This window comes from Adiantum capillus-veneris, chromosome 19 (genome assembly GCF_014529385.1).
Source record: "Adiantum capillus-veneris isolate H3 chromosome 19, ASM1452938v2, whole genome shotgun sequence".
Taxonomy (NCBI): Eukaryota; Viridiplantae; Streptophyta; class Polypodiopsida; order Polypodiales; family Pteridaceae; genus Adiantum; species Adiantum capillus-veneris.
This window is the reverse complement of record NC_140949.1, coordinates 76,971,042-76,986,646: the sequence shown is the minus strand read 5'-3', so window position 1 is coordinate 76,986,646 and position 15,605 is coordinate 76,971,042. Positions and strand designations below refer to the sequence as shown.

Genomic DNA, 15,605 nt, shown 5'->3' with positions numbered 1-15,605 from the left:
ATCTTGTCCTTGCTCCTCTTGAGCCCTGACATTTTGTCTTGCACGTGCAGGTCCATCTTCTTGGAAGACAACTCTTCTAATCTCCTCAACCCTCTCTGGTTTAGAATGATATTTGGATTCATTAAAGTGAACATCATTGCTGCGGACAACCTTTCTGGATTCGGGATCCCAAAGTCTGTACCCCATCTCACCAGAATTACCATAGCCTAGAAAGATGCACTTTCTACTCTTTGGCTCAAGTTTGTTCCTAAATTCCTTTGGAACGTGAGTATATGCCTCACAGCCAAAGACTCTGAGATGCTTGTATGAGGGCATTTTGCCTGACCATACCATCTCTGGCACTGAATCCTTCTGCAAAACCTTGCTAGGAGATCTATTTACAAGATGAACAGCTGTTGATACAGCTTCAGCCCAAAACCCATTTGGCAGCTGTGCATTAGACAACATGCTTCTGACGTTCTCTTGTATGGTCCTATTCATCCTCTCAGCAACACCATTTTGAGGAGGATTGTAAGGAGCAGTAAGTTCACGTTTTATACCTTTTGACTCACAAAAGTCCTGAAAGGCCTTTGAAACATACTCTCCACCATTGTCAGTGCGTAAGCATTTAAGCTTCTTGCCACTCTGATTCTCCACAAGTGTCACAAACGTTTTGAAAACACTAAACGCTTCATCCTTGTGCTTGAGAAAGTAAACCCATACTTTCCTCGAGTAATCATCTATAAATGTCATAAAGTAAGAAGCTCCCCCTAGAGATAGGTTAGGCATAGGTCCACACAAATCACTATGAACACGTGCCAACTGTGTATCTCTTCTACTGCTTCTATGCTTATGTCGCTACTGTGTTTGCTTACCATACAGACAATGTTCACAGAATTCAAAATCATTAAATGAAAAGCCAGGAAAATAACCAGAACGAGACAAGATTTCCATTCCCTTCTTGGACATATGTCCTAACCGGCTATGCCACAAAGAAACGTTCGGCTGCTCGGTTACATTGATTACATTTTTAGAGACATTTGATACATAAATCATGTAAAGTCCTCCAGACTTTACTCCATGTGCTACTGTCATAGAACCCTTGGATATCTTCCATATGTTCTGTCCAAAAGTGGTGACGTAGCTAGCATCATCAAGTAAACCTGTGTTGATCAAGCTCTTTGTAATTGCGGGAACATGTCTCACATTCTTCAGCGTGAAAGAAGAGCCATTCTGAAACTTCAATTGAACATCTCCAACACCTAAGATCTCACATGTCTGCCCATTTCCTAGCCGAACATGATCTTTAGTGGTCACATAAGAGGTAAACCACTCCTTGTTTGGAGACACATGAAGTGATGCCCCTGAGTCTATAATCCAGTCACTCAGTGCATTTCCATCAGATGCTGTAAGAAGAGGTGAGTCCATTGTATTCTTCAAGAAGTAGATGTCTCCTGACACTAGACTGTCATCCTCTGCAACAGTGTTTGTCACATTTATTTCTTGAATCTTCACTGAGGACTTGTTCTTCTCACCATGGTCTTCAGCTTTCTCTTTGCCTTTTTCTGCTTTCCATTCTCTGCAGTCTCTTTTCATGTGACCCTTCTTGCCACAATGGTAGCATTCTATGTCACTCTTGCCTTTAGCACTGCGGGACTTGCTACGAGACTGATTCCTCTTTCCACCTTTGTACTTTTCTTTGGTCCTTCCCCTGACAACTAAGGCTGTTCCTTTGCCTTTGTCCATTGTCTTTCTATTGGTTTCTTCAGTAAGCAGACTTCCTTCTACACCTGCTATGTTCAAACCATCTGGAGGTGCAGAATTACTCAAAGCTGTGCGAAAAGTGTCCCAACTTTTCGGCAATGTGATCAACAGGAACATAGCTCTAACAGGTTCATCAAACTTGACACCTTGAGCTGACAACTGACTATAGATTGTGTTGAATTCATTCAGATGATTGGACATAGGTGTCCCTTCTTTCATCTTCAAGTCAACAAGCTTCTTAAGCCAGTATACCTGTGAAGCTGCACTCTGCTTCTCATAAAGATCACTCAGCTTTAACCATGCTTGATAAGCCGACATCTCGTCTGCTACATTGAAGTAAACGCTTTCTGCCAAAGTCAGCATAATGGTAGAAAGTGCCAATTCATCCATTTCGCTCCATTCATCTTCGTCCATATCTTCTGGTTTTATCCCCTTGAGCTTTATAGGTTTTATCTACTTCTTTTGTACCAACACGTGCCAAATCTGCTTCTTCCACAATGGGAAATTGGTTCCATCCAGCTTCTTGATATTGTAAAGAGCAGTGTCCTGTGATCCAGCCATAGCTACGCTTCACAGTGGTTTACTTTCCTGGGAAAAATTCGGCAGAGTTTCCCCTGTAAACTGACCTCTGAACCAATATCAACCTGTCAAATGAACCAAGAAAGCTTCAGATTCTGCAGAAATTTTGGCAGAGTCTCCTTTGTAAAATGGCTCCGGTGTACTAAAAACAGACCAAAAAACAACTCAAAAAACCACTGTCTCTCTAACACTGTAAGCTGTGGGTAAACCTGTCCTGCACCTGTACTGTCTCTGATTGTCCTGTCACTGTCCTGTAAGCATAGACTGCGACAATGCCTCAACGGCAGTAAAGCAAAGATGCAATCCCAACTGTCTAACTCACAGTCAATACATCCTAGCTGCCTATCTAAGGGTGCTCGAGGGATCGCTCCAAGACCTGTATCACCGAAAAGATCTCAACATTCGAGAATCCCCCAGCTCAATAAAACCTCACTCGACCCTCAACAAAGGCTGTAGTAAATCTGACAGTACATTGACTTCCCACAAAGTCATACATCCACAAATTTCCCACTGTATGCTGTAACCGCTGCGGCGGTTGTTTGCTGCGTGACTCACAGCCAGCAAACCCTCAACAGACATACATCATCTCTGACAATACATCCCATGTGGAAGTACCTGCAATGTCAGGATGAAATCTGGAATATCAAGCAGCAAACACAAGCTACCTGATGAACTAGTGGATGTCGCCTACAGTCTGTGTGTAGATGCGCCCGTGTCGTATGTGACACGCCTCCAAGAACTGTGAGCCGTCCTTCGATGTGTAGACAGCCACAAATCAACACTCTGGGAGTGTCGATATCCTCAGCACCTGCAGTCGTAGGGAATGAAACGAGATTTGGGGCCGTGTCTTTGCCTGTCGAATTTCACTCCAAACCGAGTTGGTGACTCTAGCCTCCTGCAGTGCTGCCCCGAGCCTCGATCTGAGCTCTGATACCAGTTGAAGGAGTACGAGGGAAAGTGCGACGCGAGAGAGAGTGCGAGAAGAAGAGCACGACGATATGGTGAACTCGCTATACTGTAATGTGTAGAGCATAGTGAGTTCTTATTAGGTTTTTACAAAAGAATATGTGTACATACCTGGCGGCCTGCCCACTTACCTGGGCGACCACATTGGGCTTTATACCCCAACACAGAGCAGACACAAAAATTTCCTACTGAAAGAAGCTTGTTGAACGGTAAACATTACATCAAGGCACTCTTTCATGATGGGAGAGTCCATACCAGGAGCGAAGCCAAAAACCTCAAGAGGAGATTTCTGAGTAACGGTCTCTCTCAACAAGAGAGGGACTAATCATATCATGCATACTGCCTGGATCAAACAATATGATAAAACGTTGACCCTTTACATGAACATAACACTTCATGAGAGACTCATCAATGTGTGTGTCAGAGTCGTGATAAGATTCAGCGTGGTGCGTTATAGTGCTTGTGGTTGTTGCGGGCGCCTTTTGTTCTTTAGGTGGGGTTGTCTTAGGACAAGCCTTCTTAATGTGACCCTTGACGTGACATTGAAAACATCTTCCTTCCTTAGCATAAATCACTTGTTCTTCAGCCGTGATGTATCGTCCTACAATTCCTTGTGCAGCTTTTTCATCTGGGGTTAGCTTAGGTTTTGCAGGTGCTTTAGCTTAACCCTTAGATTCATTGTTAGAGTTCTTTTCCGAGGAATTAGAGGAAGAAGGGCTAGAAGAATTACCATTCTTATCGTTCTTACCATTCTGAGTGGTCTGAGAATTTTGAGGGGTTCCTTGAGAAGTCTTGTTTTCCTTAGGCTTTCCCTTGTTGTGCTTCATCTCCTGTGTGAGAGCAATCACTACCGCCTTGTTGAGATCGATTGGATCAAGTACCTCGACATCATACTTGATACACTCGTCCAATCCATAAAGAAATGCCTCCTTCCGCTCCGAATCCGATTTACGTAATTGAGTGCCGAGTTGCAAAACATGATTAGAGAAAGACATAACCGGTATACCATTTTCCTTGAGAGCGTGCCAATCGTCCTTCAATCGTGCGAGGTACTGAGGTGGCATAAACCGCGCCTTGAGCTTGTCTTGGAAATCAGCCCAATTGAAGGAAAGGGACATGAGTTTGTCGGCTTCCTCTAGGTACGCGGCTAACTGTGCCTCTTGCCACGCGTGGTACCAATTGATGGCATCACCGGCAAGGTACATAGCTGCCGTCAAAACCTTGCTATTCCCTATCTTCTTAGTTGTCGCAAAATAAGCATTAAATTGATGCAACCAAGAATGAATAACCATAGCATCCATCTTACCATCATACTTACTGAAAGTCAACTTCTCTGTGACTGGGTTGTTGGAATCCGCATCGTGGCTTGAGCCATTTGAGGAACTCCCACAATCTTTGATTGGTTCGGACTTCGAGGCAAGTACGTGTCGAACCAATTCTTGAGTGCGAAGGTCTTGTTGAGCCTCTCGTTCGGCCTCCAAGGCCGCTCTTTGAACCTCACGATCGGCCTCGAAGGCCGCTCTTTGAAGCTAACGCTCGGCCTCAAAGGCCACTCATCTTGCTTCGGCTTCCTCCTTTCTTTGTGCTTTTCTTTCTTTTCGTTCGTCGCGCTCGCGTTCCAAAGAAATGCGAGTCGCTTCTTGTTGTGACAGCGTAATGTGAGTCGCTTCTTTTTGTGCCAGCGCAACGCGAGCCGCTTTGCGGTTCGCTTCTTGTTGTTGTGCCATCATGTCCATCATCGACTTGACCATCGCGTCCATAGGAGTTGGTGCAATTCGTGGCGTAGATGGAGAAGGGAGAGGGTCAGGAAAAACTCCTGGTGGGGAAAACTCTTCTTCGCCACTCCCATGCTCATCACTTGTATGCAAAGTATCCATTCCGCTTCGGGTGATGACCATGCACTGTGATCTTGGGTTCTTAAGTTCACGAGGAACTTGGGTTCTTGTGGGTCTTGGGTTCTTGGGTGCTTGAGGTCTTGAGGTTCTTGAGGGTCTTATTTTGCTTGCAATCCGTGTTTGAGAAGGATCTTCTCTTCACCCGAGTTCTTCTCTTTTCCGCGGGCGCACCCCTTCGCGGCCTTGCGCTGTTGCTTTTTTTCACCTCACGTCGATTGGCCGGCCGCTAAGTGCACGGTCCGCTATCAATGAGTGAAAAGAGGCACAAGGGGAGACTGGAAAAGCCCTCTTTCTTGGGATCCTTGTCACTCTTCAAAAACACGATTAGGAATCGACACGCCCAAGCGAACTTGGGTTCGTGCGACCGCAACAAGCAAAAAAAATTCTTGTGATTCTTGTGGTTCTTTCCTTGAGTGATACAGAACACTGCCAAAGCTCTGATACCAATGTAAGGTGCAACAGAATGAATGTTGTTCTTTCTCAAGATGAGTGCTCCATAATGTGCTCAAGGTTCCTTTTTGTCTTATGGAAGGGAGAGCCTTCCGTCTTTAATGAGCAAAGTGCTATGATCACAAACAAAGTGAATGGACAATGTGCGTGCAAGTGTATGAGACTGAGAGAGAGAGAGAGAGAGAGAGAGAGAGAGAGAGAGAGAGAGAGAGAGAGAGAGAGAGAGAGAGAGAGAGAAGAGAAATGCGACACCAAGAAGGTTGTAAAACCCTCCTCCGAAGGCCCCACTCTCGTCGGCGAGAGTGATCTACTATTGATTGCACAAACTGGTACAATGATGATTCATGTGACTGATGCAACTCTAGACTATTTCGGTGATGACTACGGGGATGGCGAAACCGACAAAGGGGCTGAAATCTGCAAGTATGTATCTGCTGTCCAAAAACGCTCAAGGCTGAAATCTACTGCGAATGAAACGCTGAATTCGGGGCTGGTTGTATGCTGTTTGAAAAATGCTGATTTGGTTGATGAAAACGCTGATATGTCTGCTGCATTTTGGTGTTGAAAACGCTGCCTTTGTGTTGTGGGTTGGTGTTTAAAACGTCAGGAAACAGTAGGCGATTATGGCTCTGGAAAACGCTAGATGCAAGAGGCTAGGGTGATCATCTATCTGCTGAAACGCCAAGGGGAAAAAGCTGCTGGCGATGATGAGGAAAAATGCTAGGGTGCCTGTGTGAGGGAAATCGCCCAAGGTGCTTGGGGAGTCTTGCTGAGAGAGAGGGAACCTGTCTCGCCGAAGCCTGTTGTTCTCCTTGCTCATCTGTCAAATAGTGCTAAGCTTGGTTTGCTGATATATTATCTTACCCAATTTGCCCTACCTACTTTCCAACAAAAGTCACTTAAATCAATAAGTGAAAAATTTCAAAATTAGGTAAAATAGGCTAAATGCACTGGAAAATTCCCTTGAAGCATTCTGATGGATTTTGATGGGAATGCTTATGATCATGTTGTGTGCAACCAGAGGATATGCATCTACACTAAGTGTGTCACGTGACACATTCAACCCTATGTGTCCGTGGACAAGCTACAGCATGATGAGGGTTCAGACACTCCAGTCAGTCTAGATTTAGAAGTGATCTGGCACTTTTGTGAGTCTATTCGTAGACCGTGCATGCCCAGTCACTTAGTGTAGATGCATATCCTCTGGTTGCACACAGCATGATCAGAAGCATTCCCGTCAGAATCAGTTAAGGGAATTTTTCAGTGCATTTAGCCTATTTTCCCTATTTTTGACATTTTTGACTTATTCTTTTTAAGTGACTTTTGTTGGAAAGTAGGTAGGGCAATTATACTAAGTTTGTATATAAGCAAACTAGAGCTAGCACTAAATGGTAGAAGAGGCAACAGGAGTCAAGCTCAGTAGGCAACTTCTCAACAAGACCTTGGCGGTTTCCCCCTCCAAGCAAGAAGAAGAAGCATCCCCTAACGTTTTTGAAGATCCCTTCTTCTAGCGCTTTTGGAAAGCTGCATCAGCGTGGCGTTTTGCTTCAACATCATCGCCACAAAGATCCCATCATTTAGCGTTTTTCTTCACCGCAAGATCTTCTCGTGCCAGGCGTTTTTCCCTATGCCTAGCATTTTTGCAAAGCTCAGCATACCTAGCGTTTTAAAAGTTTTCAGCCACAGCCTGCAGCGTTTTTCAGCCATGAAGTACCTGCAGTTTCCAACCCTCAAAGAGTAACATATTCAGCCTGGTAAGGACCTCAGTTTTCAGCCCTAACCCTGTAGATTTTCAGCGACAAAGACCCACAGAAACAGCCCCCCAAATCAGCGTTTTTGGATTATAGCAGATTTCAGTCCATAGCATTTTTGGACAGCAGATACAAGATTGCAGATTTCAGCCCTTAGGTCAGTCTCGTCATCCCCGTCGTCATCGCCGACATAGCCTAGACTTGCATCAGTCTCATGCATCACCATTGTACCATATTGTGCAATCATAAGTAGACCACTCTCACCGACGAGAGTGGGGTCTTCGGAGGAGGGATTTACAACATTCTCTGGTGTCGTATCTCTGTTCTCTCTCTATCTCTCAGTCTCATACACTTGCACGCACAGTGTCCATTCACTTTGTTTGTGATCATAGCATTCTCTCATTAAGAACGGAAGGCTCTACCTTCCACAAGAACAAAAGGAACCTTGAGCACAGTTCGGAGCACTCATCTTGAGCAAAGCGCAAACATTCATTCCGCTGCACCTAACAAAGTGAGTGGGCATGCACGGTCTACGAATAGACTCACAAAAGTGCCAGATCACTTCTAATCTAGACTGACTGGACTGATGGAACCCTGTTATGCTGTAGCTTGTCCACGAACACATAGGGTTGGATGTGTCACGTGACATCAGATATTTTGACAAAAGCATTAGATGAAGTCATTGCTGTTTGAGAGACTCTGCGAGAGAGCCTCAACAAGGTCACCAATCTTGTGCTCTAGATCCTTTAGAGATGGCAAATGATGGTGCCATGACCCTTGAAAGAAAAGAGCCTATTGAGAAATTGCAAAATCCCTTCATTAGTCACCAACTGCCCCTCACATCTCCTAAGCAAAGAACTGAAGGGAATGGGATTGTGCTAGCTAGGGAGGATGAAAGAGAAACATCGTGCACATCACAAGCGAGTGTGTGTTGGCTAGATTATCACTCAAGCAAATTAGTTTCCAAGATCAATTAACTTGGACTTATAAGCATGACCTTGAGTTGTTGCTAAGCCATCACAAGCTCACCATAAAAAAGAGAGAGATGTAATGCAAAATAGACTTGTGTTTATTCATTCATGAAATGAGCTTTAAGTAGCTCTACAAAGTTTCACCACAGCTGTGGGATAATTACACTCTTCTCTCCTTGACTTACACTTTAGGACAAAGCTCACACTTTACAAGAACCTAAGTAGTAGCACAACAAGGGTGTTTGCATTAGTGTAATATCTAATCCTTGTGCCATGTTTATCATCCACTATGCCGTTGAGCTTGGAGCTTTGAGATTGGATAACATTCAAGCCTTGTCATGGGAGGGATGATGCAAAGGATACACATGCAGTGATTCTTGTGGATTGGCACATTCCTTTTGAGCTTCAAGCCCTTGCCTAAATGTGTGCTTTTACACACCTAGAGCTGTTGATTACTTTCAAGGCATGTACAATAGAGGGAGAAAATGTTTCTTTGAGGTACAGAACGAGAGGAAACTCTCTCACGTGTGCAACGAGTCTTCCTTTACCTCAAAGTGCACTTTTTAACAGATCAGAGTTCTTGCTGCTCCGCAATAGTGGCTCTTAGACGTAGCACCGGATGAGACAGATTGAAAGGATTAATGGCTATGGACCTTTGTGTTCACAGCCTCTTACACATCTATAGTGGGACCTGTAACAGACTTGGACACTCCAAGTCAAGAATCTACCGCGATAGCACAAATAACCACTTCAAAAACAATTCACAGTTCACACAATTGATTCAACACTGACCCGGCGGAGTTTCGTGCCTAGAAGTATTGGCCCCAAAGACTGGCGCCCCTTTCGGTATTTCTTTTCGTATTAATCTAAGTTCAAAGTACAAGAGTGCGAGCAGGCGCTCACACTCAGACTCTGCGTCCAGATGCTCTGAGTTGTGAGAGGCCTGCTCACATTTTAAAGGTACAAGGGTTGCCAAAAGCAAAGCCCCAAAAGCTGAAAATCAAAATCAAAAGCTTGGGTTCTAAAAAGCCTTCATAAAAACAAAGCAAGGCTCTTTCTCTCTCTTCTTCTTATGCTTTAATAAAATAAAGCAAATAGGTTCTCTATCTCCCTCTCAGCAATGCATAGAAAAAGCAATGCCAAAAAAACAGTCAAGAGCTGCCAGCGCAATTCTCATCGCAAATCACGGGATTCTGTACTGCTGCCACGTGGCAAGTTCCCCGCAAATTCCGGGACTACTCTATGGCCAACCATGTCAGCTTTTCCATTTCAGGGTTAGGGTTTCCACAAAATTAGGGTTTTTGATTTTAGGTTAGGGTTTCCACAGAATTAGGGTTTTTGATTTTAGGGTTAGGGTTTCCACAGAATTAGGGTTTGCACATAGCAGACAGCCACGTCATCACTTTGTGACACGACCTTGGAAAGTGGTTTTGGAGGGACCCCTTAATCCTAATGACCATCCTAGGATGCCTTCCTTACAGTATATTGCAGGACTTGGCAATCACATTTGTTGGCTAGATCAGAGGCCATACCGGCAGCGAGGCCTTGTAGAGGACATGCAAGGCTTTATAGAGGCCTCATAGAGCTTGTGAAGATACCAAGTCTCGTCCCTCGACAGACAAGTGATTAACACAATTTGCTGGTAATTTTCATCATGCTTGTGGTGCGGCCTCGTCATACTACACTTTACTTATTTCCCCTTCTTGTTTTGCATCTTCACCAGCCACTTTGCCCCCCTCCCGATCTCCTCCCCATACGTCGTCGATGCCGTCAATGCCATCGCCATCAGCACCCCACACGTCCCGTGTATGTAGTTCACCCCACACTCCCCCACCAACACCCATCCTCCTCCTACTCATTCCGTAGTGCGCCAACACCTCAGGCGGCATCCGCTGTGCCAGCCCCTCACCCTGCTCGCTTTCCATCAGCCTCCCCACCAGTTCCATCACCCTTGCAGTCACATCTACAGTGGGTGGATCATTCATGGCTTTCAAATCCGCAAAGGGCATAGAGTTCAGCCAGCTCTTATCATTGTTTATGTCAATAGGCTCCCCACCCACCATTGCTGCTTTGCATGGTGTTAATCCAATCCACAGCACATGCAATAGCCCCATTTTGACATCTTCCTTCTTTAGCTCGATGGAGTGTAAGGCCATTGTGATAGTGGCAGTATTGTCAACATCTGGGTATCATCTATTGAAGAATTGGAATTCCCACCGGCACATAGCCTGCTTTGCTTTTGTAGGACGAGTCTCCGTGCTTGGTGATTTGCTTTTCTAGGAGCCACTCTCCATCCTTTTGCAAGACTGAATGGTCTAGCGGAAGCCTGGACTCGACAAGAGCTCTTACCACAAGAGCTGTATCCCAGACAGGTGATATGGTAGATTGAATTACACAATGTTCTTTCCTTTCTATTGAGAACATCTCGAAAGCAGAGAGAGGTCTTTGAAGTACATGGTGTGTCACATCATAGCCCCATATATTCATGCAAACCATCGCATAAAACATGGGAGGATAGTAACCAAGAAACTCTCTAGAATCCTGATCTTGCCTCTTTAGCACCCACCTCTCTGCTTCCTTCAAACCCCATCGTTGGAACTGTACGAGCCCCATCTTCTCCATCACCTTGAAAGTATAGTCTATCCCTACAAAGAGTTTTTCAGTCCAACTCCCCTATTCTTCCTCCCCTCAGCATAAAGCTCATCAAAGGACACCTCTGGCTTCAGCTTAAACACGGGATTTCTGTCGCAAATGGTCATCAAAGGCACTACGCATCCGTGTGCCCCGCACACCATGTTGCATAAGCTGAAGGAAAATCAGTCAGGGAAGAGCACAACCCATGGAGGCAGAGAAGGAATTCCTTTCCAATCATAGATATGTATTGAAGCTAGCAAAATCTTGGTGAAGCTGCAGGCTTTAGAGATACCTCCTCGACTGATGATGTACGTGTAAGCTTTTTGACGAACAGGATCTGTTTTTGGGACATGGACAAGAGACAATGCTATGTAGGCTTCTATAGTGGCACTTAGATGGCCTCCATCACCATAGTAAAGCTCCCACCCACCATGATCACACTGCCGCAGTTTAAGGTAGTTGCCCATTTTCTGCACGGGATTTCAGTGGGTGATGCCAAACATCTTGTAGAGGATGATGGTTTGTGAGGTGATGGGTTGTATTGGTTTCAAGATCTCCCCACCAGTATCCTTGGGGGAAATGCAAGCAAAGCAAGGACTCTTTGCTTTGCCAGATGCCATTGTCGGGCGAGATGGGTTCAGTGTTCCGCATATCACCTGCGCACTCCTCCTTTAAGTACTCTTGACTGTAGGGCTCCATCCTGGCCATAGCTAATTAAGATTCAACAAGGCACTCCACTCTGATCAATGAGCTAGCCTGCAAAGCATATAGATCATCAAAATACTGCTTTCACTGATGCCATAACACATGCATGTATGAAGTATGCATGCTGGTGAGCACATCAAATGCATGAATTATGTATGCATGTAAGGCTAGTGAGTGACACTATTATTGCGTATGGTCCAAAGAAAGATGACCGAACCGAACGCTATATTATTAATAAGTGATGAAGAAATGATCTTACGAGAGTTTTGCTGCGTTGAATGAGAACATATGCCTGCATTATAAATCGAAGCAATTTTCAACATCTATATAACAATGCTTACCGTAAAAGTCTCCCTAACCCAACGCAACACTAAGGGTTTCTTTTAGAAAGCCAAAAAAGAGATTGTAGAAAGGAAGGGTCCTCGGTGGCCATGGGAGGCCAAAGAGAAAAGTCTGGTATGATGGGGTTTGATTAAAAAACTACCCATCATGAGAGAATGTAAATAAATGAAATTCTTTTGTTGTTGGAAATATGCATGTCTATGTAGGATCCATGGTAGAATTATAGAGGAATTTATATTTTGTTCGTGTTTCTTATCCTATTTTTGGTTTTCTAAAAGAAAACATTAGTGTTGTGTTGGGTTAGGGAGACTTTCATTGTTTTTAGTGCATGATGGAGACTTACCTTTCATTTCACATCCTGACATGTCTTTATTTTTCATGCATTCTATTGTTTTAGAATGCTAAAGTGAAGCTTCACCTTACATAATTTTAGTAAATTTTACACACACACACACACACACACACATATATATGTTTTTTTTTTGCATTCTATTGTTTTAGAATGCTTAAGTGAAGCTTCACCTTGCAAAATTTTAATGAATTCTATACACACACACATATTAATTAGTTCTTTTTATTTTACCTTTATTTTACAATTTCACATGGCTTTACATTTCTTGCATTCTATAGCTTGATTCTAGTCAGTGTTAACGTTCAAAAAAGTCTCTTTTATTAAGCGGCTTTTGGTCGAGTTTCCTCCTCACAAAGAAGAAAACCGGAAATACAATCAAATTTTTTGAGATTTGTAAAATTTTTGGACGACTTTCTCACATATTTCATCGGTTTTTTTTCTGTTTACCATGGTTTGCAGCTAGCTAGTCTCGATTTTCAATCGGCTCAAGATTAAGTTGAGACAATCCTTTCGCAAACACTGATACTAGTTTAATTCAACCTAACAATTTTATCACTTTTTATTGTTTTCGAAAGCCGTCGTGACCCTTTCACTTGTTTTATTTAAAAATTGAATCCACAATTTTTTGTGTGTTGTACGTTGTAATAGTTTTAAAATATCCATCTGTCCCATCAACTCTCTCGTCAAAAAGACGAGTGCTCAGCTTCGAACAAAATTTGCTAGTATATGAAACATCAGGTATATGTGCTGAGGATCCTATAGAACTCTTGCCAAATAGCCTGCTCCTTCAAGCAGCGTTTCCACCTGAGATCCCCTGCATGAGCACTAGTAAGAGCCCTAAGCTCAATAGTTTGCAGTATCCCAGCCGACCAATTGTCCGAGATCCTAGTACATCCGAGGAGACTCCCGGTCAATACCACAGTCTGTATATAAGCCAGCAACATGATCAGGTGTCTTGATAATATTCCGAACATCCAAGAGAAGAGCTTAGTGGAGTTCTTGCATGCTAAGAAGCATCACAAATTAAGAGCACTTCCTTGACAAGGTGGTTGTAAATGAGGATGTGTACCAGAGTCATCCATGGCATTTTGCATCAGGTAGGCCTGTAATTGCAATTGCATATACCTAGTAAGAACTAAGTGAATTGTTGACGTGTAGACGTATATTTGATCGATATCACATTAATTAATGCAGGCATCATCAGCAAGGGAGTGGAAAATGGAACGGAGGAGCTTATACTGCGGTGCAGCGGGGGGGTTGTCCAGCTTATACTTTTGTTGTAACACCAAGTACACGAAGAGGGGAAACATGACAAGAAACAAGATGACAAATGAGGGGGCCAGGTGGAAGCAACAGGGCATGGTGCATCCCATCTTTTACGGCGGACGTACTAATAGTGCTGGCGAGCAGTATAGCTGGTTGACGCTGCGCACAGGCGGTGTTTCAAATAGTGATGTACCTGCAGCTGACGCTAGTCAGTACATATATGATTCAGGACACAATCAGCAGCATCACCCGCCCATTTGCGTTAGTGCAGTTCCTTTCTCCATCTCTCCCTCACTTGCAACATAGCCTTTCCACACAAAAGAACCTCTAAATTGCACACATTTCACACCCAAAATCTATCGTGTTGACCCAGCAAAAATAGCAATCCCATGCATGCCGTCCACTTTAAAAACAAACCCTTGCATGGCCACTCTCGATTAGCCTCCCTATGGTCATGCTAGTAAATTTCCTCCCCATACCCTAGCGGAGGAAGAAGGTAAGGTGGATGTAGACGCTAATGCGATTCCTCCTGACAGTTCAGTGCAACCTGAGGACAACTCCTACAAGTGTGCACAATGCTTACATAAGGTTCCACATTTTCAACGAAAGCCGTACTTACAAAGGGACATTATCTCTTCCTCTGCTCCAAGTTTGGCTAAAGCGTCACGTTGGAAGACTCCGATGGCAATCAGGAAGAGGCTGCTGAACAACACTATGAGAGAGATCTACCATGACTAATTTGTGAAGCCCACAATATATCCAACAGGGAAGATCATACAATGATGGAGAAAACCACTTGTCTAGAATACAAGACATGTCATCCATGTACTTCTTTAATATACCCCTTAGTTCTCACTTTAGCATAAGGAAGGTGGTGAAACCATACTTTCTAAATTCATAAATAACCATAAACGCTGTGCCTCACCAATGGTGATGTCTATTGAGCAAGTATCAAAATAGGTACAATCATCGTTGTTCATAATCATGGGTCCACGAAGAATGCAAGATAGAAATCCAGTTTGGTCTATAAAATCAAAACTAATTCGATATCTTGATTTTTGGGTTTGCACCTTATTTTTTGACTCATGTGCTTTGAATTCAATCACAAAAACAATAAAGAGGTTGATACTTTCAGTCCGACCAACCTTGTGGCTAACAAGATCTCGGATGCAGTCAACATTGGCCGAAGTTCTATACAACCAGCCCTGCCCTGTCTCTGCATGGAAATCCACGTTTTGTCTTAGGACTGATGTCAGAAAGCATGTTTTGATCCTCAAATCTTGCCTTCCTACTACAAAAGCCCAGGCAAAAACCTCTGCATTTGCAATATATAGTGAGATCGTAAAGCCATGGGGTAGTTCAATTGCAAGCAACGTGTGTGTCTTATTTGCTACCACAAAGTAATCCTTAACACTAGTTTGGTACCAAAAAAGGACACTTTAAGTGTCCTTTTTAACAAATTTAAATTAAATGCTACTTGTATTAGGTGGTTTATTTAAGAAAATCCTCTTGATATGCTTAAATATGTTAGCTAGAGGGTCTTTTAAAAATATAACCTTGCATTTTAGAATCTATCATGATCAAGAACTGTACTCATCAAGTTAACCCTCGTATGACTGCGATTGACACTTTGAAGAAATCGCCTTTATAAGCTCAAGAAAAAATGAAGCGACCTTGTAGAAAATTTTAGGTGACTCTTCCACAATTTAGCTATAGATAATTAAAAGTTTCATGTGCAAAAAAATTGACTTTGGAGTATATAAATGTAGACATGTAGTAGTGTTAGTGTGTATACGCGCTTCACCAGGGGCACTTTTCTCCCACTGGGTTTTTCCCCCTGGACATCTGGTGTGAAAGGACACCTTATCTCTTAGGGTCTCATATAAGCTTTGTAGCTCTGAGTTTGCATATACTCTATTATTCTAATACAGAGAGATAGACTACAGAGATC

The 15,605-nt window shown here is 43.5% G+C and overlaps 1 protein-coding gene and 1 pseudogene across 1 annotated transcript; one reads left to right on the top strand and one right to left on the bottom strand.

The window, feature by feature from the left end:
* Positions 1 to 9,212: 9,212 nt before the first annotated feature.
* On the bottom strand, positions 9,213 to 11,697 carry LOC147434265 (dammaradiene synthase pseudogene; annotated as a pseudogene).
* A 1,657-nt stretch (positions 11,698 to 13,354) lies between these two features.
* Positions 13,355 to 14,697, top strand: LOC147434264 (uncharacterized). The gene is made up of 2 exons (XM_086490819.1): positions 13,355 to 13,485; positions 13,583 to 14,697. The coding sequence occupies exons 1-2, from the start codon at positions 13,444 to 13,446 to the stop codon at positions 13,958 to 13,960; spliced, it is 420 nt and encodes a 139-aa protein (XP_086346945.1). The 5' UTR covers positions 13,355 to 13,443; the 3' UTR covers positions 13,961 to 14,697.
* Positions 14,698 to 15,605: the final 908 nt, after the last annotated feature.